An 18,903-nucleotide genomic window follows, 5' to 3' on the forward strand; every position below is an offset into this window, starting at 1 on the left:
TCATCTTCTTACCGTTGTACGTTTGATCCAACACATATTACGTTCTTCATATAATTAGTTTCGGTATCACTTGGCTTCCAAAATTTGCAAGTTCTTTTCCGGATGTTAGATTTACCGGTTATCACGTGACTTACTGCAGACTCGTGACTTTACAAGTTGGCACGAATTTACTGTCAACCTCCGAATTCTGCCGCGTAGTTATTTCTCTTCAAAGAATGTGTTCTTTCCGCCGTTTGTCCTGGTTTCTTCCATTTGAGGTTTCACCCCCGGCTATACGCTTCGACAAGGTGAGATAGCGTCTCACCGGTAATCAGGCTTTGTGTCTTCGAAAGATTTCGGTAAGCAGTCAGTTGTGTTATTTCCCGAAGTTGCAGTCGGTCGTTGCAGCGATGTAATCGATTCTGTACTGATGATGCCCGAGATGATTTACTGTCTAGTGATCGAGGGTATGCCCAGGTTGTTTCATGTTGGCCCGCAATGACTTGCTCCCGATTTGTTGAAACGGGAAGGAAGTAGTCGTGAGCTGGTTCTCTGGAGAAGCATTTTCTCCTTGTTCGTTCAGCGTCACACACCAGACGACTGTCTGAGTCACACGTTGCTCCAAGTATCGCCGAATATCCCACGCCATCATGTCACCGTCGTATCTCGCCCGATTAACCTCAAAGGTCCCACAAGACAGTTTGTATTATCGTGTCCAGTTGTGTCGCATGCCATCCTGGGAATCTAAAGTATACGGAAACACTAGCAAATGAGATAGAAGATTATATTTGTACTATAAATCGAATATTGTGGCATGTTACACTAGGTAAACAAAGTTTCTAAGATAAAAAATGCTTAGCCTTTTATTCTTTTTATAAGAAAACCGATCGTGGCATTCGGAAATAGAATTCTCATTTTCTGAAGCTCTTTGCTGGACTCGTCAAGTGGTTTCAATCAGCGCCTTCTCAAGAGTTTTTGCAGATGTTACTCAAACTATCAGCAATTAAAGATCTAGAGACAAGAGGGAAAGGATTCTCCCCTTTATTAGGTGTCGTTCGTAAGTTGAGGAGCCTTGCAAGATGGAATCAACAATGTGATCAGTCTGAGTTGGCTGCTATGGCGATGCTCATTCGCAACAAAGAAGTATTCACTACTAGGACCCGAAATGTATTGGATATTCCCCGACATGAGTAGGCGAAGCAGCTTGGTATATTGCTTTGTCCCGAGATGACTGATTGCTGCTCATAGTCCGACTGGCATATCCTAATGAACTTCGCAGATTTAAGCACACTGGATCATTCTGTCGTGCCTTCATTGTGCAGATTCTCTAAGCAATCAGGATCTTCATGTTTGGACTTTCGAGCTTCTGAGTTTTTTGCAGAATTCTTGAGTTCATATTAATAAATTCCTATGGACCGGTGACATTCCTTAGAGTATTCCATGTAAGTAATAAGCAAAGGGAGTCAACAGATAAGATAAGTAAAGTGTGATGTCCAATTTGTTGTTTCGAGATAAGCTTATCTGGGCAATCATTGACTTGTCATATCTAGAGCTATCCTAAATTTTAATTCTGCATCGCGACAAGCTTTTGTGTGTTGGGATGCAGCAGTTAGGAAAAGCGTTCTCAGTTGTCTCCCGAAGAGGATGATTGCCCGATATAGGCTGGTCACAGACGTTTCTGGTTCGAGATACTGAAGTCCAAGTGGATTGTATGTACCCCGACTGACCTGGCGTGAGTGGGTGCATCTTGAGATGCCTAGATATACTGTAGGCCTCGGTTAATTACTATTGTCACAAACGAGCTTATTGATCATCATCGTGTTGATCGGTGCTGCACAGTCTGATTTTTCTGAGCTATGTAGAACGCATCTTGACCAAAACTTTCCCTAAAATTTCAACAACAGACACCGTACGCTAAGAATGATAACCACTAATATTATGGAAACAGAAATGAGATTCTTGAATTCATAGCGGATAAGCACGAATCGATGTTCACGGTCTATTTCCAAACTTTATAGTGAGATTGAGACATCATCCTCGTCATATGCCAACACATGTCATATAGTTCTTATTTAGTGTCATTTTATTGTTGCTAGGCATTATACCAAGCTTGAAAACTCAAAGCTGCGGGAGGTACGAGCAATTCATGTCTTACATACTAAACAACAAGAATCCGTTTTTTCGAATCTCAGATAAGTGCAAAAGTTTGTCATGTTTCATATCGTTGGTCTGGTCTTGTTCGACTAAGATGAATGCTATTTCTACCGAGGTGTGAGATAAATGTTTTTATTCAAGGTAACGACTATCAAAGATCAGAGTCGGGAGTGTAAGAATCCTCCCATTTTTATGAGTTGCTCGCAGTATGTCTGGCATAATGATTCGAGATGAAGTGAACTGGATCATTTTGTTGTGCATCCATCGTACATATTCTTTAAGCGATCAGTCTTCTTGTTTGGCTTTTCAAACTTCTTGTTGTCCCGAGACGAGCTATCTGGAGTTGAGGCCGCAGTTTAGAGCAGTGATCGAGGGTTTGGTCTAAGGTGGTCAGATATGAGTAGAGTATACGAGTCCGAGTTGATCGTGTGGGCAGTTCTCCTCCATATATTGGGTGGCGATCAGAGATGGATTCTCACATTAATAACAAGTTATCATTCTCGGGTTGTCACTTCCCGAGATGATATTTTTCGAGTTAAATTTTCCTTTGTGTTAAAGTTCTTACATCACCATGTATTTCTTTCATGGCCCAAGATATTAGTGACCATTTATAGTATACGAATATCTATATCGTCGGAACTTTGTTTTTCACAAAATCAAGTGATTTTTCTGTCATCTTTGGAGATATTTGTATGTATATCCATAGAGATTGGTAATAAACTCCAATTCACTATCTCATTATCACAGTGGAACTCTGTTCAGTCACCACATTGATCATTGTTATGGTCCCAAATAATGGGTCTTATTTTTCTGATCATCACGACGATAAGAAAGTCGAATAAGCTCCGCTCCTTATCATAACGTGATTGCGTAGTCCTTTATGATCTCTAACGAGTGGTTTCCTCTTCGTCCGTCATGGTTGAAGGTGTACTCATTATAAAAATTGGCTTAGATGGCACGAATTTACATACTCCGAGGTTGGGCTGATCCGAGATGGTTGATCACAAGATATCGTCTATAACAGCATTCCAATGAGATAGTTTCGCCGAAGATTCAATAGATTCCATCCCCATCATCACTTTTCTGCAACAACAAGCTATTTTAAGTGAGCATCCACGAAAGAACTTAGCCTAGATTGCACATTTGACATCCTAATAATAATAGTACCACTAACGACATCGCCCGCTTTCCCGAAATCCTGGCCAAAGACTTGGTACTTAAGGTTTTCAAAATAACATGATCTACTTTAATAATTGCATGCGAAATCAGATTTGGATTAGTCACTAGGATTTGAATGTTATAAACAAACAAATATGAATGTTACAAGCGATGTATTGAGTGGACTAAGTGCTAGAGAAAGGTGGAACTTGGATTTTATTTCCTATGGTTGATGCCATGGCCTGCGCTTTGGTAAGCGACACCCATTGACACAGGACGTCAGCTTCGATCCTAACTCCTACTTTAGAGATACATTTGATGTCGCCGTGAAACGTCCTTATGTTAGAATTCTACAACCTATGTTGCGTGGCTGTCTCATTTCGTCACATGATTCGAGCAGGTTCTCCTAGTACAACTTCAAAGTTGAGCTGTCATGTCGGTTGTGTTGGGAAAAATTATCACATCCGAGATGGTGATTCAAGGTGATCCGATGTAGGAAGGATATGTCATTCAGAGTTGATCGTCTATTCAGTTCTTCTCCTGGCGATGGGTAGTGACCGGAAGTTGGTGAGACAAGAGCTAAAGATTGCATCGAGGTGGCCAGAGGTGATTCTACTCCGAGTTAGTTCGATGTAGTCTGAGGTGACTGGCAACAATCCCCTTCCGAGATGATCTTACACGATGCTGCGAGGCCGATACTTCACGAATTCAGTGGGTAAGGTCTGGTGGCTTGGTCATAGAGGATCATTTCATCACCCCTTGAAAATCTACCCATCCTTTGGAGTCTACGTCATTGCCCGTAGCTCTTGTGTGCGCTGCCAATATTATTCTCTTCTCAATCGATATTCGGGATTGAATTTATGCACCCGCGACTTTCAATTCGGATAAGTGACAGTTGTAAATATTCAATGACCCCAATAAATTCATCGAATAATTAAGCCTGGTGACAATTTAAATGGTAAATGGTTAAGGTGACAATTAAAGCAATCAGGTTGATGTGCCATTAAGAAGTCCAATGCAATTTCAGGTTCGATGGAGTGGTAATGAGATTACTCAATTGAAAGGCTGGAATTCATAGCGAATAAACATGGATCAACAGCGATATTTCACGATGACTAGATAATAATCCAAGGTAGTAAAACTAATTCATATTTGCATGCCAAACGTCTCGGATTTACGTTCTCAAATATTGAAACCAGACTATTCATGCTTTCCTAGGTAGGTTGCATTTAACTAAGCCTATCTCTCTTGCACCAGACTTATATGAAGAAGATTTTAAATAACAATCATCAAAATAACTAGCATAACGAGGATTGAGGAGTTAAGAATGTTTCCCTGTTATAGATGAACGTCCCGATGAAAGTGTGTTATTCTGGAACGAACCGACTCGATTCTCCCGAACTAAGTTCCCGAAGCGAGTCAATTGCAATCTTCCCGAGTTAATCATCCCGAGTCGATATGAAGTGACTGCCTTGTCCGATAGATTCATCTCTCCCGATGTAAAATGACCTGACCCGATCTAGGCGTTGCAGATGAAAAGGGAATGTCAGACATGGGTAGCTCCGATCTGTTACTTGGGTATCTGTCCGATTGATGCTACGAACAAATTTGGACGAGTTGGTTATTGATTGGAGCTGCGCTGATGAACCCAGAAATGGCCAGACCCAAGATTGGTGCAATGAGTGGACATGGTAAGTTTGGTTGAGCTGTGACGTTTGGTCCCGATGATGATCTACCCCGAAGCTGAGTGCTGAGACCCGACTAACTTGATGCTGAATTCAAAGGTTTTCATTCACTTGAAGAACAATATTCGATGGTTCCCTGAATTTGACCCTTGCAAAGTTGCAAGCACGCCCATGATATATTCCACTTAAGCAACCGATTTGACACTGATTGCAGTTCACAATCTTCAATTGCCCCGAGGTGGAAGTTAGACGAGATGACGATGATCCGAGCCAGTTAGTCAAAGCTTCGTTCAATTGTGGCAGTTTTTCCCGTGACTAGTTGATGTGGCTCGATTAAATTGGTGGTGTTTTCATGAATTTCATCATCAGCTCCTGATGATGCAAACAAGAGATGATTCCCATCGCGTCTAAGAAAATCAACTGTGAGGTTGTCCCTTTACTGTTACACCATTCCAATCATCACTGCAACAACAAATCGATTGAGTGAATAGCCAAGAAGAGTAATTATATCATTCAAGATAGAAAATCCCTAGATGAAACAAATAGATAAATCCTCAAGTCAGCTGAAAACCTCGTCATTCAATATTTTCAAAATAACTTAATTGGGTTTGTAAAACAAGATCTTTTGTTAACGAATCTCCGATCAAAACCGAAATCGAGTTACGATTTCGAAAAAACATTTAATTTTTCCACCAGGACAAAACCCCATTTTTCATAAGAAAGCGTTTTGGAAAATCTTTTAACATAAAACTTCCAAATCTCAATGTTTAAGGACAAGATAGAAGAGAAGATCAGGAAGCAGATTGGTCCTCTTTAGATTTGTTATTCGCTGAGCTGCAAAGTTGTTGAAGTTTTCTTCATGCTCGTATCTGGTTTTTCACATAGAACCTCCAACAGTTTCTCTCCTCAGTTTTGTCGCCTGTTTGTTGAAGATAACTCTCTCTGGATGAAGTCCCGTATTTACTCTTTACACTTCAGTCTCCTCAGCTGATAGATCAATACTCACGTCACTGGAACTACTTCAAAATCAAAAGTTGTAAAAGAAATCCATCTACTATCCGTTCCCTATTCTCCGATCTAACTCCTCAGTTTGGAGTTGAGCTGTCGAAACGGGTTTTGTGAAGTCTAAAATATTCAAGATATCGACACGGAACTTCAAGTGACTACAACCAAACATCAAAGATGTTACTTGGGAGTTTTTAGAATTTCACTAACTGCTCGAATCTGAAGGTGAAAATAAGTAAAGAAGACGAAAACCAACACTTAAAACATCATAACTTTACCCGCTACTTCATGCAACCAAGTGATTTGTTGACAGAGTTTCGCAGCGGCTACTACCAAACGCCGATGGCCTTATTTGGGAGCTCTTGGAAATCTTCCTGTTAACTTGACTAACCAGACACAACCGGACTGAGAATCTTTCTTTCTATAGAAATCTTATAAATGAAGACCTAACTTTCTTAATTAAACGCGAAAAACATATAATAATGGAAAGAGTTACACCAATAGAGTTTATCTCTTAACATCGACCAACACTCAAGGTGTTCTTAGGAGCTTTAGATTATCTCATTTGGTGGACGAAATCAAGGTATCCGAAGATGTTATACGGTCCCCTTAGTCGGCGCCAGAATGTAGTAGCATAAAATCGCACACTAAATCCAAGGGTGAAACTACTAAAGTAAACCAAAGTGAAGATGCATGAACAAACATGAACACAAAGATATACGTGGTTCGACATGATTACCTACGTCCACGGGGTGAAAGAAATGATTAATATTACTTAAAGTTTGGTTACAAGTGATGATCTCCCACAATAATGACTTCTTTTCTCTCTAAGTGTGAACTTTCTCTCACTTACAAGCTGCCTTTTACTCTCTTCAAGCCCTTATATTCATAGGCTAAGACTGGGATACAACAAAGTTACAATGTAAGTCATGGTGTATCTATCTTGGTGTTCCTCCTCGGGCCTACCTTGATGCTCCTCCGACTTGTTGGTGGGTCGATGTGGTTCAGGTTCCCGATGGCGTTATACCCGAGGCCGATCCCTTGATGTTATTTGGTCCGATGTCGCCCTCACCTTTCTCGTCCCTTTGTTTTTACTCGCTTCCTTTGCTTGACCGAGTACCTTCTGATCTTCTGTCAGTCTTGTCAGATGATTGGAGACTTGTCACATCCGACAGCTAGGTGGTTGTCACACTCGTCCCACGTGATTTCTCTTTCTTCGTGCATGTTCGAGTTATTCGGTGTTTATTTTCCTTTGTTTCCTGGTGCAACTCAGCTTAGGATCTTACCACCTAGCCTTGTGGATTATTTACACCTACAGAGTTGAGTCACCAAAATCAGCTACACCAAGGAGGCTTCCAAACCGATGCCAAGGCAAGCGTTAGACAGAGAGCTTTTGTCAACAAAGTGTGTGCTTGTGAGTATTTTTAGTACTGTTGGTGGGACTTGGACTTGTCTTCTTATTCGGTTTACAATCGCAGAAATTGCTTTTGAACGAAGGTGGCGCTTCATTGTCGTTGCTTGGGTATGGGACCAGTTTTGGTGAGGCTACTTTACTTGAGTCTCACTAATTTGGTGTTTAGACTCTAGATTTAGAGTCCTAGAGACATTTTGGACAACGACCTAACTGTTATATATCCGGCATATTCCAGAGGTGTGGCTGACCCACCAATGCCACCTCATGCTATAAAATGGATAAGTCAATTGGCTTAATCTAGTTTTTGGTCACATTTAGTGACACCCATACTTACACATGGCAAATCCATGTTTATAACTAACATTCATTCCTCCCTATATATAGGGTCAATTGTATACGTTTATAAAGTGACTTGAAATCAATAATAAGCAATACAATTCCCATGTCCTTCTTTTTATGCCTATTCAACTTCTTTAATTTATACATATTACTTATCTGAGTTAGGTAGTGTCATATTAAACGTACTACCCCAAAGTATGTTAGAAGTTGATCACAATAAGCTGGATAAGTAATACGTACCGTGACTACACAACAAGTTATCAGCACGAAATGCTCTGTGGTATTCGGTGGGGATGACGATACGGAAAAGGATAATTCTCTTCGACTCTTGCGCATTTCATTTGACTATTGTTAAGTAGTTTTATGCATAAATTTTCGTAGTGTTTAACTTCGTTTTTCTATTTTAATTAGGACTTGTTAAAACTGAAGTTAGGCATCTTGCCGTTCCTTGTGTGTGCTATTTGGAGCACAGAAATTATATGGTATATGAAGAGATATCCGAAATAGGTACGTATTAACAACGAACCATATTTGTGATTTATTCGGTTTCCGAATTTAATCAAATATTTGAGTTTTGTATCGTTATTTTTATTTTCTTCTTTAGCCGACCAACGGAAGGTTTTTCCGCGTCCTTTTTGGATATCATAGAGAGTAAAATTACCTTTGTTGGAACACCAATGATTTTGTGGTGTTAACGGTTTAATACTGGCAGAGCGAGGAATTATTGCATCCTTGGGATAGCAAAATATTAACATTCCTCTGCTATAATAATCTTTAGAATTCAAAGTAGTTCCACCTATGGAGTGGAATGCGATGAAAAATGGACACTGGGTTAGCATGGTTAGCCAGTCTCTATCAACGGTCTTTGAAATGATCAACAATTGATATCGAGAAAATTTCTTTTAATGAAAAGAATGTGTTCATATTTCAACTTTGATAAATTAATATTTCGTCGATTCTGATAGACGAAACTGGAGATTTGCCAGTATTATGTCAGAACCGTATTTCACCATTGATTTCTGTGGTAAATAGTTGGACTTAATTTTCTGGAGAAGATATATGCACCGTATACAATATTGCGGAGCAATAAGGAGAGTCGCATATTTTGCGCCCTTATATGTTCCTGCTAGCTTTACGACGTGCATTATATGCGCCAATTATATGCATCGGCGAGCTTTAAGGAGTTAATGCTTAATTTTCACTTTGTATATATTGTGTCAACAACATCGAGTGATGCAAATGTTAATTGCGCCTCGTAGATATACAAACGTCGAGCGATAATGAGTGTTGCATTTTTTTAAATGATATTTAAAGTTAATATCATGTCTTCTCGTCGCTTGAGCTATTACCTAAAATCATGAATTTGGTGAATTAAATTTGCACTAGTACCTATGCAAATAACTTTATCTTTGGCGAAGAAGGAAAATACAATTGTGGTAGGCATATTTGAATATGAGAACCACAATAGTTCTCGGGTTTAAGAACCTGATGAGCATCGTACCATCGGAAGTGGAATAATACGGGACGGTAGCATAATGATTGGATAAATAACCATCTTTGAGCCTAGATGAGCTCTGCTATCGCTGTGACATAAAAGACACGGTGCGTGCATTTGAAATGCTGTTCATTATTGTTGATCTCTATCGGTCGTTTTGGCAGGACTGGTACTGATATTGAGATGATGTCTATGGTCACAAAATTCGTTTATAGTTTACTGTTAATTTTACATGGCAATGTAAATTCTTAAAATTATCCTAGATGGACAGTAAACGAGAGAGAAAACCTGATCATTTACCTCTCCTGGGTTGCGTGTTATTATTGTTTTCTACACCCAGTTGCTCCCTTGATAGGTTGAGTCATGCAGAACTGACTGTTCTATTGATGAGACATCCCGCCTAAGTATCAGGGGGAGAATCGTCGACGATATTGGTTAAATCCAATTGTGTCTCACTAAATTCTCACATCGAGAAATGCCTAAGGTGTTGGAGACTACTCTGTTGCTAGATATAGCAAGAGTGCGCTTGCTTGATTCAGCGTAAATTAAAGTCCTTGCAAGGCATGACATGGAATCGCAGCGATTGTTTCGTCTGAGAATTTGCTTATCAGCATAGACGAAAACCTCTTATATGAGGTATGCAAATCTAATCAGATAACGTCCATATTCTCTTTGAGTGATGAGTTGATATCTCCTGACGAGGAGCATGTCCATAAAATTTGCGTTGATATCCCGTGGCGAAGAATATCCGCATGTTCAGATTTGGTACCAATGGATTAGAGTGTCCTCTTACTCGAGAGAATGATATGAGATCGTTATTAACTGATTGATAACTGGGTGTCGATAATATTCAGAGTAGCTACTGAAATCATTGTGGATAGATATCCCCTTTGCAAAGGAATTATCGACAAAGTTTATATGATTGGCAGACATGGACCTTAGATCATATTGAAGTGTTTTCTCCCTTGTGTACGCTCTTGAAACTTAGTCTTAGCATCAGTCACAAATTTGATGCTTATGTGAAAGCGTAGTGAGAAAACTAATTGAGGTCCCTTGTTATGCAGCGCCACACCTTGAAAGTGATTTTCCGCAGACACTAACTAGGTTGATGGAAGTATGGTCAGGTAGTCATAAATGACTCGACGTCTCACCTGGTGGTAACTATGTATCTGTACTCGTATAGTTTTAAATGAAACTCTTGTTTGTCATCCGTTGATGTTGTATCATCCTAGTAATGCTTTGGGCATTTATGGTGAGCACATTTGATGTTCTTGTGCACTTTGAACTTATTACTCATGTAACCATTGTCATGTTTTTCTATTTGAGACATGCTACGTTCCACTGCATATGCTACTACAACAAGATTTGCAAATTTGATGAGAAAGTCTTCCCACCATTTGGGGGAGGAAAGGCTGTCGCCTGAAAAACGACGTGAAGTATCCTGGTTTGCACAAAGATGAACCATGATGTATCTCATCTGGATGTTTTCAGTAATGAAAAACATGCCGAAGATTCGATATCTTCAGAAATTGCAAGTCAAGTAACTTCCTTGAGAAGTTGTGAGTGTAGTAGCAAGTGTGTCACATAAAACACACCTTCAGCGTGGATGACTAGTTGACTTAAAATATTCTGCTCCTCTTAAAAGGAAAGAATCAATCACAATCATTGAAAGATAATGCTCTGAAAGAGACTATCAAAGGAAGATCTAATTTCTCTGAGTATAGTTCTCCTAATAAGAGAACGTGTCTGCAAAGGCTGTGAAACCTCAAAATGAGAGGTTTTCGATAAGGCATGCATGCAATAGAGAAATTTGCGATTTGTAATCAAATGATTGTTGATGACGTAGTCAAAGTATCCACCGATACTCCCATAGGTGTTGTTGGTTTTAAACCACTCTCTATGGGAATATAATCAAAGATATGATTGATTAAACTAGGAGATATTGAAGCAGAATAACAGTTTCTCGTAAAAATTCATAACTTTGATATTGTAGCCCGAACATTCGAAAATGTGTGCTACTCTTAGCCGCAGGTGGGTGTTTGCAGTTCTGACATCTGACACCCCTTGTTGCTACAGGTAGGTGTGTGCATATAATGAGAAAAAAAAATTCAACTTATGGCACAAAAGTCTTCCACAGAAACATGAAATGGATTTCTTTGTAACATATTCCCTAGTATGGATGAAACTACCTCATTGGTATTTGTCTGGTAGTCTTTTAAGGACTCGACGTGCATCTAGTGGACGTGGTTACTGCAAATCTGTATGAAAGACTAGATACAGATAATTGCATACAAATTCCTGAAGGTTTTTACCTATCAGTAGAAATTACCACGTCATATCTATTCGCTCAATAAGGACGAAAGTGGTCAATCGTCTGAGTGGATGCTTATATTATCCAGGGATATGTGAACCATCTTATATGCCCATATACTGTGCATTTACTAGATTTGGTTTATGCAACATCTACTTGATTGGAACTCCTAAAGAGGTCTCCAAAGCACAAAAATGCTTAAAGCAGGAGTTCGAGATAAAATTCTCAGTAAAACAAGATCTCAATCTGTTGGTTGAGTATTGTAGTTGGAAGTCCTTTAATTTCGTCAACCTGAATGGTTTAGACATGTTTAAATGGACAAACCAACATGATTGCAGTCATTCGATCTCTTATTTTTAAGAATGATCGGTTTACATCTCAACAAAGGAAATGTATCACTCTCTGGTTTGTATTACACGAAAGATGTGTAAATAGTACGTCGGCTGAAATATGCCTGATATTGGGTTTGTAAACCTAGTTCTGCCTAGCACCAATATCGAGACGTTGTTCCGAAGAAAACCCCTCCATCTTCGTGGTACCATTAAGCTTGATCTTTCGCGTGAAAGATCGCTAAGTGTGTCTCCCACAGAGAAAAGTTAATCGGACTGTTTAAGTTTTTGATTTTTGGCAGGTTTGTTAAAGTAGCTGAACAATCTCCTAGTTAGACTCTGGTAGTAGAGGTTACTTGTGATTCCTCCGACCGGTCACGGTTGTCCAGACGAAACTAGTGGTGAATAAATGATTTTACTATCAGAAGATCATTAAGAAATTGCACAAAAGAAGATCAGACCAAGTTTTTCTACTAAAGGAGGCTGAAACTACTAAAGGCATTAGAAGATGGTTCGTGATCTTTATGCAATACTATCAAACAGAATAATCAACTGAGACAGCTACTCAACAAGGGGAGTAAATCCACAGAAGACTATGGATATTGGGTATGTTGGACATTACGTCGTGTACTCTTTTTCCTTAGTCAAGGTTTTGTCCCACTGGGTTTTCCTTGTCAAGGTTTTAATGAGGCATGCGAGTCCATTACTATCCGCAGTTCGACATGTTGTACACTTTTTCCTTCGTTCTGGTTTTTATCCCTCTGGGTTTTTCCGGGCAAGGTTTTAACGAGGCAACATCTGCGGGTTTATCATTGTTCTGAGAACTCATGTTTTCCCGCGCTCAGGTTTTATCCCTCTGGGTTTTCCTGGCGAGGTTTTTAATGAGATAACAACTTAGAACGGTGAACATCATGTAAAGAGATGGATATCCATAAACTTTTTAGCGGAATCAGTGATCGGATTATCACACTTTACTTTTAAGTCAGATTTTTACCACACATGGTTTTTCCTGATAAGTTCTACGCGAAGCCAAACAAGCTGCATCAACACTATAGTTGTGAGCTCCCAGTGCTCAAGTTTTATCCTAAACGGTTTTCCTGAAACATTTTGATAAGGGGAGAAAATTCATGGCGGCGCATCATCACTTTAACGCTCGAACTTATGAAGGCAATAATATTAAAAGGTAGGTCGGTCAAGAGGGAGTGTTATATATCCGGCATATTCCAGAGGTGTGGCTGACCCACCAATGCCACCTCATGCTGTAAAATGGATAAGCTCAATTGGCTTAATCCATTTTTTGGTCACATTTAGTGACACCCGTACTTACACATGGCAAATCCATGTTTGTAACTAACATGCATTCCTCCCTATATATAGGGTCAATTGTATACGTTTATAAAGTGATTTGAAATCAATAATAAGGGAATATAATTCCCATGTCCTTCTTCTTATACCTATTCAACTTCTTTAATTTATACATATTACTTATCTGAGTTAGGTAGTGTCATATTAAACGTACTACCCCAAAGTATGTTAGAAGTTGATCACAATAAGCTGGATAAGTAATATGTACAGTGACTACACAACACTAACTCTTTCCTAGAGCCATTTTGTACTAATTTACTTTCGAAAACATAATATAGCAGCAGCAGCATGGTCCATGCCTCCTTGGACTCCACCACATCCTTGGTTATACACATATACTACTTCAAAAATGACAAATACACAGTGCATCATGGGTCTAAATTATGCAACCCAATAACAAATATAGAAGCCTATATGAGTCCCACCACATGATGAATCCTCCAAAAGACGGTGACTAGTCAAGATTTTTTCAAAATTTAAAATATTATGAGAATATATGCACTGGAAAGTAAATGTTTTTTGAGACCCCAACGAAAATTCAAGCCTAAATTTGTCTACCCTGGTTTAACCGAGGTGCACTGCACACTACCTAACATTCCGTTGCTTCCCGTTAATCCTACCCATACTTAAAACATACACGACCATCTTTCCCCTAAACTTTTTTGGGAGAATTTATAAAATACCCTTGTTTTATTAACCTCGTTTTTTCGTTACTCCTGTTTTTTAGAATTTTTTTAAAGTGTCCTAACTGTTTAGTTTTCCATCCTAGTTAGTCAACATTAGTTTACTTTTTTTTTAAAGTTTACTTCTTTACCCTTTACTTGTTAGTACGTTTACCTTCTACATCATTTTTTCAATTTATCGAGCTCGATTCAGGATCGTGTTATCATTTTCAGGTTCGTTTCATCATTCACTGAAAGGGTTCATCATTCCCAAATGTCTTGGGGTTTTTGGTTGGTGGAGAATCAATCTTCTACAATATTTTTCCGGTTAGTCGAGCCCGGTTCAGGGTCGTTACACCACTTTCAAGTTCGTCGAGCCTAGTTCAGGATCGTCGAATCATTATTCTCTCTACCAAGGAGATGTAGTTCAGGGGTAAATAGGACTTTTAATAGGAAAGATAACTGCCACCTAACACTTAACTGGATGGAATTTGCCTTTCGAATAAAACGGGATACTTTAAAAAATTTGTAAAAAACGGGGATACTTTTGAAATGTACATTTCAAAACAGGGATACTTTATAAAGTATCCCATATTTTTTTTTTGGTTTCTTTCTAAATTTTCCAGATTATTACAGTAGATACACATCTAAAAGTAACATTTTAATTGTTAAAAGTCGAAAAAAAACAAAAAGTTAGTTTGAACATTAAATTTCCGAGTGACTTCTAAAAACAATTTTTTTTTATAAAACAAAACATTTTTTTCTTCTGACTTTTATTTCTGATTTCTACTTCAGGTATCTTACACAACCAATGTTTTCATTTGTGAAAGATAATAAATTATTCAGTATATTATGTAAATAAATCAAGCTTTTACACTATGATAATTGGTTTTCCTTGACATATATTTAACGCGTTTTTCTTTAATACGAAGGATTTTGATAAATCTAGTAAGATATAAATTTCAACCACAGCCACACTATTGTTGTCTTTAGGTGTATCACAACTGGCTATCGTATTTGAAAATGCACTTCCACTCAATCCGGACGCGGACTTGTCATGAAATTAGAAAGAAAATTAATTTGTATCTGATTATGGAAATAAATATCCAACAAGATAAAAATACCCAAAACGAAAATCATACGAAATGTGCACCGGTTAAAACGGAGTGAACAAATTCGAGTCCAAATTCAAAATGTGAAATCAATAAAGTAAAAGTGAATTTCCCGAAACAACAAAACTTCAAAGGTGTGTTTGAGTATCATTATTTTTTTTAACTTTATTTTGGAAACAAACACCCAGCACAGCAGGCGGCCAGCCCCGAACTGCTATTTACTTTCCGTTATATCCGGCAACCAGGATAACAAAACACCCTGAGAGTCTGTTTCTCTTCTCCTCATTCTCATTCTCATTCTCATTCTCTCTTTTTCAAAACCATTTCTACTCGGATTCTTCAGATCTTGTTTTCATCAGGTTTGTTCATCTCCTCAAACCCTGATATCTCCTTATTTTGATTTTTCTTTTCTTTTTCTGAGAATATCTGTACTGTTTGAAGAATGTTGGTGGAATATGCAGTTATTGTATAGATTCTGTATGCGTACTGTGTCTTTGTATCCTATTTTGGTTCTGAAAATCTTCAAATAGACACTGATTTACTGAAAATGGACACTGAATCGTGTTGATAACTTTACTCTCTTCTTGATTGTAACTTCTTTTTCTTTGGAATTTTTTTTTTTGGATTTTTTTTTGAATTTTTTTTTGATTTTTGAGGATTGAGTTTCTATGTAATGGAGTAGAGTATGAATCTGGTGATTAAACTGTCTCTTTGTAGAGACGTTTGATGTTTGATGAGTGTGAAAGTAATTGTGACGTGGTTAGGTATTTTGGTGAGAAATTAGGATTTATTCCGTTGAATAGTTGTGAAGATTCTTCTTCATAAACATGAAACTACACCAGATTAGACTCTCAGATTCTGTAAATTTGTCTGTATAGGACCATAGGTGATATTTGGATTTGGTGATTTGAAAGCCTACTGAAATAATCCTGCTAATTGTACAGAATTTTGTTGTATCTTATAGTTTCAAGGTGCATTACTTGTATACTATTTACTACATCACCTGGAGATTTGCAGTTTTCGAGTGTTTCTTTTTTTCTGTTTTGCTTCATTGTGAGGAGAAGTATGTTTTGATGTAATTTTGTAAGTTCTAAAGGTTATTGATTAATTGGAGTGTTTGTGTTTTAGTTTATGAAAAATGCCGGAGATACAGTTGGGAGCTTGTACTTTAAGGACTCATGGAGTAAAATTGGCTAGAACTCATATGCACGACTGGCTCATACTTTTACTTCTCATGGTTATAGAGGTGGTATTGAATGTTATAGAACCATTTCACCGCTTTGTTGGACAAGATATGATGACCGACTTGATGTACCCGTTGCAAGACAATACCGTACCATTTTGGGCAGTTCCTGTATGTTTTTTTTTAATTTTAATTCTATTTTGATTTTTAATTGTCTCCTTTAACTCTCAGGACTAATAGATCAGGCATTGTTTTTTTTGTGGTTGATAACAGTTGGTCGCCATATTATTGCCAATGGTAATCATTGCGGGTATCTACTATTACAGGAGGGATGTATATGATTTGCACCATGCAATCTTGGGTATATGGTCTTAGCTCTTAGGTAACTTCTTGTTGTCTATGTTTTTAAATGGATGCATCAGTAATGCTAAATCGATGATATCCAGGTCTTCTATTTGCTGTACTTATAACTGGAGTTTTAACGGACGCAATCAAAGATGCTGTTGGTCGACCTCGACCTGACTTCTTTTGGCGCTGCTTTCCTGATGGGAAGGGGGTGAGTTCTCATAGCTTCGTAATTTTTTCTCTAAAGGGAGTTCATAGTATAATTTTTGAAGAACAATTATGCACTTAAACTAACAATTAAGGGGATTTGGCACCGCCAGGTGTTTGATACTGTCACGAAAAACGTCCTGTGCACTGGAGACAAGAAAATCATTAAGGAAGGACACAAAAGCTTTCCAAGTGGGCATACTTCATGTAAGCAGCAAACCACTTTCCACTTGTCATACATTATGTGCATGAATGCTGTACTCATTACTCAATTGCTGTCGCAGTTAATCGTTCTGCAGTTTAAGTTTTAGAAATTGATAGGACGTATCATTCATTTACTTCAAGTTTATACAGTTATTATTTCGGAAGTATCTGTTAATTTCCATAGGCACAATGTTAAGCATCCTTCTCGTTCTATTTCTTTCGGCCTAATCACTGTTACCTGTTTAGTCTACAACCATGATTGAACATGAGTAGTTAGAGTAGTATAGCTATCCATCACTCTAAAGCATTTCAGACGTTCCATAAAAGTGTGAATATTAGTAAAATAATCTAAACTGTAACAGGTAAATTAGTGTATAATTAAAAGTTAATCCTACTATTAATCTTCAAACAAATTTACTGCATATAAAGGTTTCATTGTGAAATGGCTGTAGGTAGCCGCAGGTAGTAGATAGTATACCGATGAAGTTAATCCTTGACAAAAAGTAGCAAAGGGTTTGTTAAACACCAGGTTCAGCTGTTTAGTTTTCGGGACACTAGGCATCTAATGATATGTATTTGTGTTTCTCTTTTAATATATCTGGATCCCTTCATGTTGTTTGTGGTACGTCGCTAACCCGTACTTTTGTTGATTAAGCACTTGAATGTTCACCATCTTCTTTGATATAAAGTATGTTTCAGTTACTATTTTACAAGATTTTGTGTTTGCTTATCGTTTACCATATGTGATTGACTCGTCAACTACCTCTGTAAATTGCAGGGTCCTTCGCAGGTCTTGGTTATCTGGCTTGGTACTTAGCTGGAAAGATTAGAGTATTTGATCGTAAGGGCCATGTTGCAAAACTTTGTCTCTTGTTTCTTCCCTTGCTGGTTGCATCTCTTGTGGCAGTTTCTCGAGTAGATGACTATTGGCATCATTGGCAAGACGTGTTTGCTGGAGGCCTTCTAGGTTTGTGATTTAGACTTTCAAATGTAGCCAGAGTGGATTATATCTCTTCCGGTAAAGTAATGGCTTATTAGTGCTGATTATTGTCATACTATTTTTCCTATTGTGCAGGAATGACAGTAGCTTCCATTTGTTATTTGCAATTCTTTCCACCTCCATATGACACTGATGGTATGCTTTCTCTTTAATAATCGGTTCTCGAAAATATTGTATCCTTATTTCCTAGTTAATATTGTATCCTTTTTTTTATTTAATAAATATTTATTTATCTCCTCTTGTATTTAAAGAATCTCTTGTTTTTGAAAATGCAGGTTGGGGACCTTTTGCCTATTTCCAGAGTTTGGCAGATTCACAACCTGCTGGTGTCCAACCATCATCCTCCATGAACAATTACAATGACATGCATCTAAACAATACCGAGTATGGCCGTTTTAACGATGATGAAACAGACAGACCTCATATGGCGATCAGGTCAATTGGAGATGATTTAGAAGCTGGGGTTCTACACTGATTCCACTTGTGAATGTATACAGGAGTACATATAGGAAGTCATAGATATAGACTTAGTTGACATGTGAAAAGTTTCAGTCTGAATTTTTTTGTACCAGTTGCCCTTGAACTTTGAAAATTACATATTTCACATCTTTTCTCCGTTTAGTTAGAAAAATCTATTTCAGACAGTGTGTTGTTCTTTTTAATAGAGAACGGGTTCAATTTTGCCACTATTTTTCTGATATCATATCGCTTTACATATTTTTCCTTCTGTTTTACACTTCAGTATTTTTTTTTTTTGCTAGGTCAAATTTAACAGAAAAAAAAAAGACTCTTTTTTCTACTGTGTTTGGTGCGAGGTCTTAATTTAACAGAAAGTGCATATGAATAAATTCCCACCCACCTACAGAAAGTGGATAAGCATGTAATGCAGCTTATCCTTCATTTATTTGACCGTCCACTTTGAATGTGTTGAGCCCTACTGCGATCCATTTTTTCAC

The 18,903-nt window shown here is 38.1% G+C and overlaps 1 protein-coding gene across 1 annotated transcript; it reads left to right on the forward strand.

The window, feature by feature from the left end:
• Positions 1-15,172: 15,172 nt before the first annotated feature.
• Positions 15,173-18,650, forward strand: LOC113275410 (lipid phosphate phosphatase 2-like). The gene is made up of 8 exons (XM_026524900.1): positions 15,173-15,367; positions 16,137-16,362; positions 16,465-16,552; positions 16,638-16,747; positions 16,857-16,950; positions 17,726-17,914; positions 18,023-18,082; positions 18,223-18,650. The coding sequence occupies exons 2-8, from the start codon at positions 16,147-16,149 to the stop codon at positions 18,420-18,422; spliced, it is 957 nt and encodes a 318-aa protein (XP_026380685.1). The 5' UTR covers positions 15,173-15,367; positions 16,137-16,146; the 3' UTR covers positions 18,423-18,650.
• Positions 18,651-18,903: the final 253 nt, after the last annotated feature.

This window comes from Papaver somniferum, chromosome 4 (assembly GCF_003573695.1).
Source record: "Papaver somniferum cultivar HN1 chromosome 4, ASM357369v1, whole genome shotgun sequence".
NCBI classification, from domain to species: Eukaryota; Viridiplantae; Streptophyta; class Magnoliopsida; order Ranunculales; family Papaveraceae; genus Papaver; species Papaver somniferum.

What these genes read in the sequence shown, in the direction of transcription:
- LOC113275410 (XM_026524900.1), top strand. Translation starts at nt 16,147, where the DNA reads ATGCCGGAGATACAGTTGGGAGCTTGTACTTTAAGGACTCATGGAGTA. An exon ending in TACCATTTTGGGCAGTTCCT is followed by an intron (nt 16,363 to 16,464) that starts GTATGTTTTTTT and finishes GGTTGATAACAG; the next exon opens with TTGGTCGCCATATTATTGCC. An exon ending in ACCTCCATATGACACTGATG is followed by an intron (nt 18,083 to 18,222) that starts GTATGCTTTCTC and finishes TTGAAAATGCAG; the next exon opens with GTTGGGGACCTTTTGCCTAT.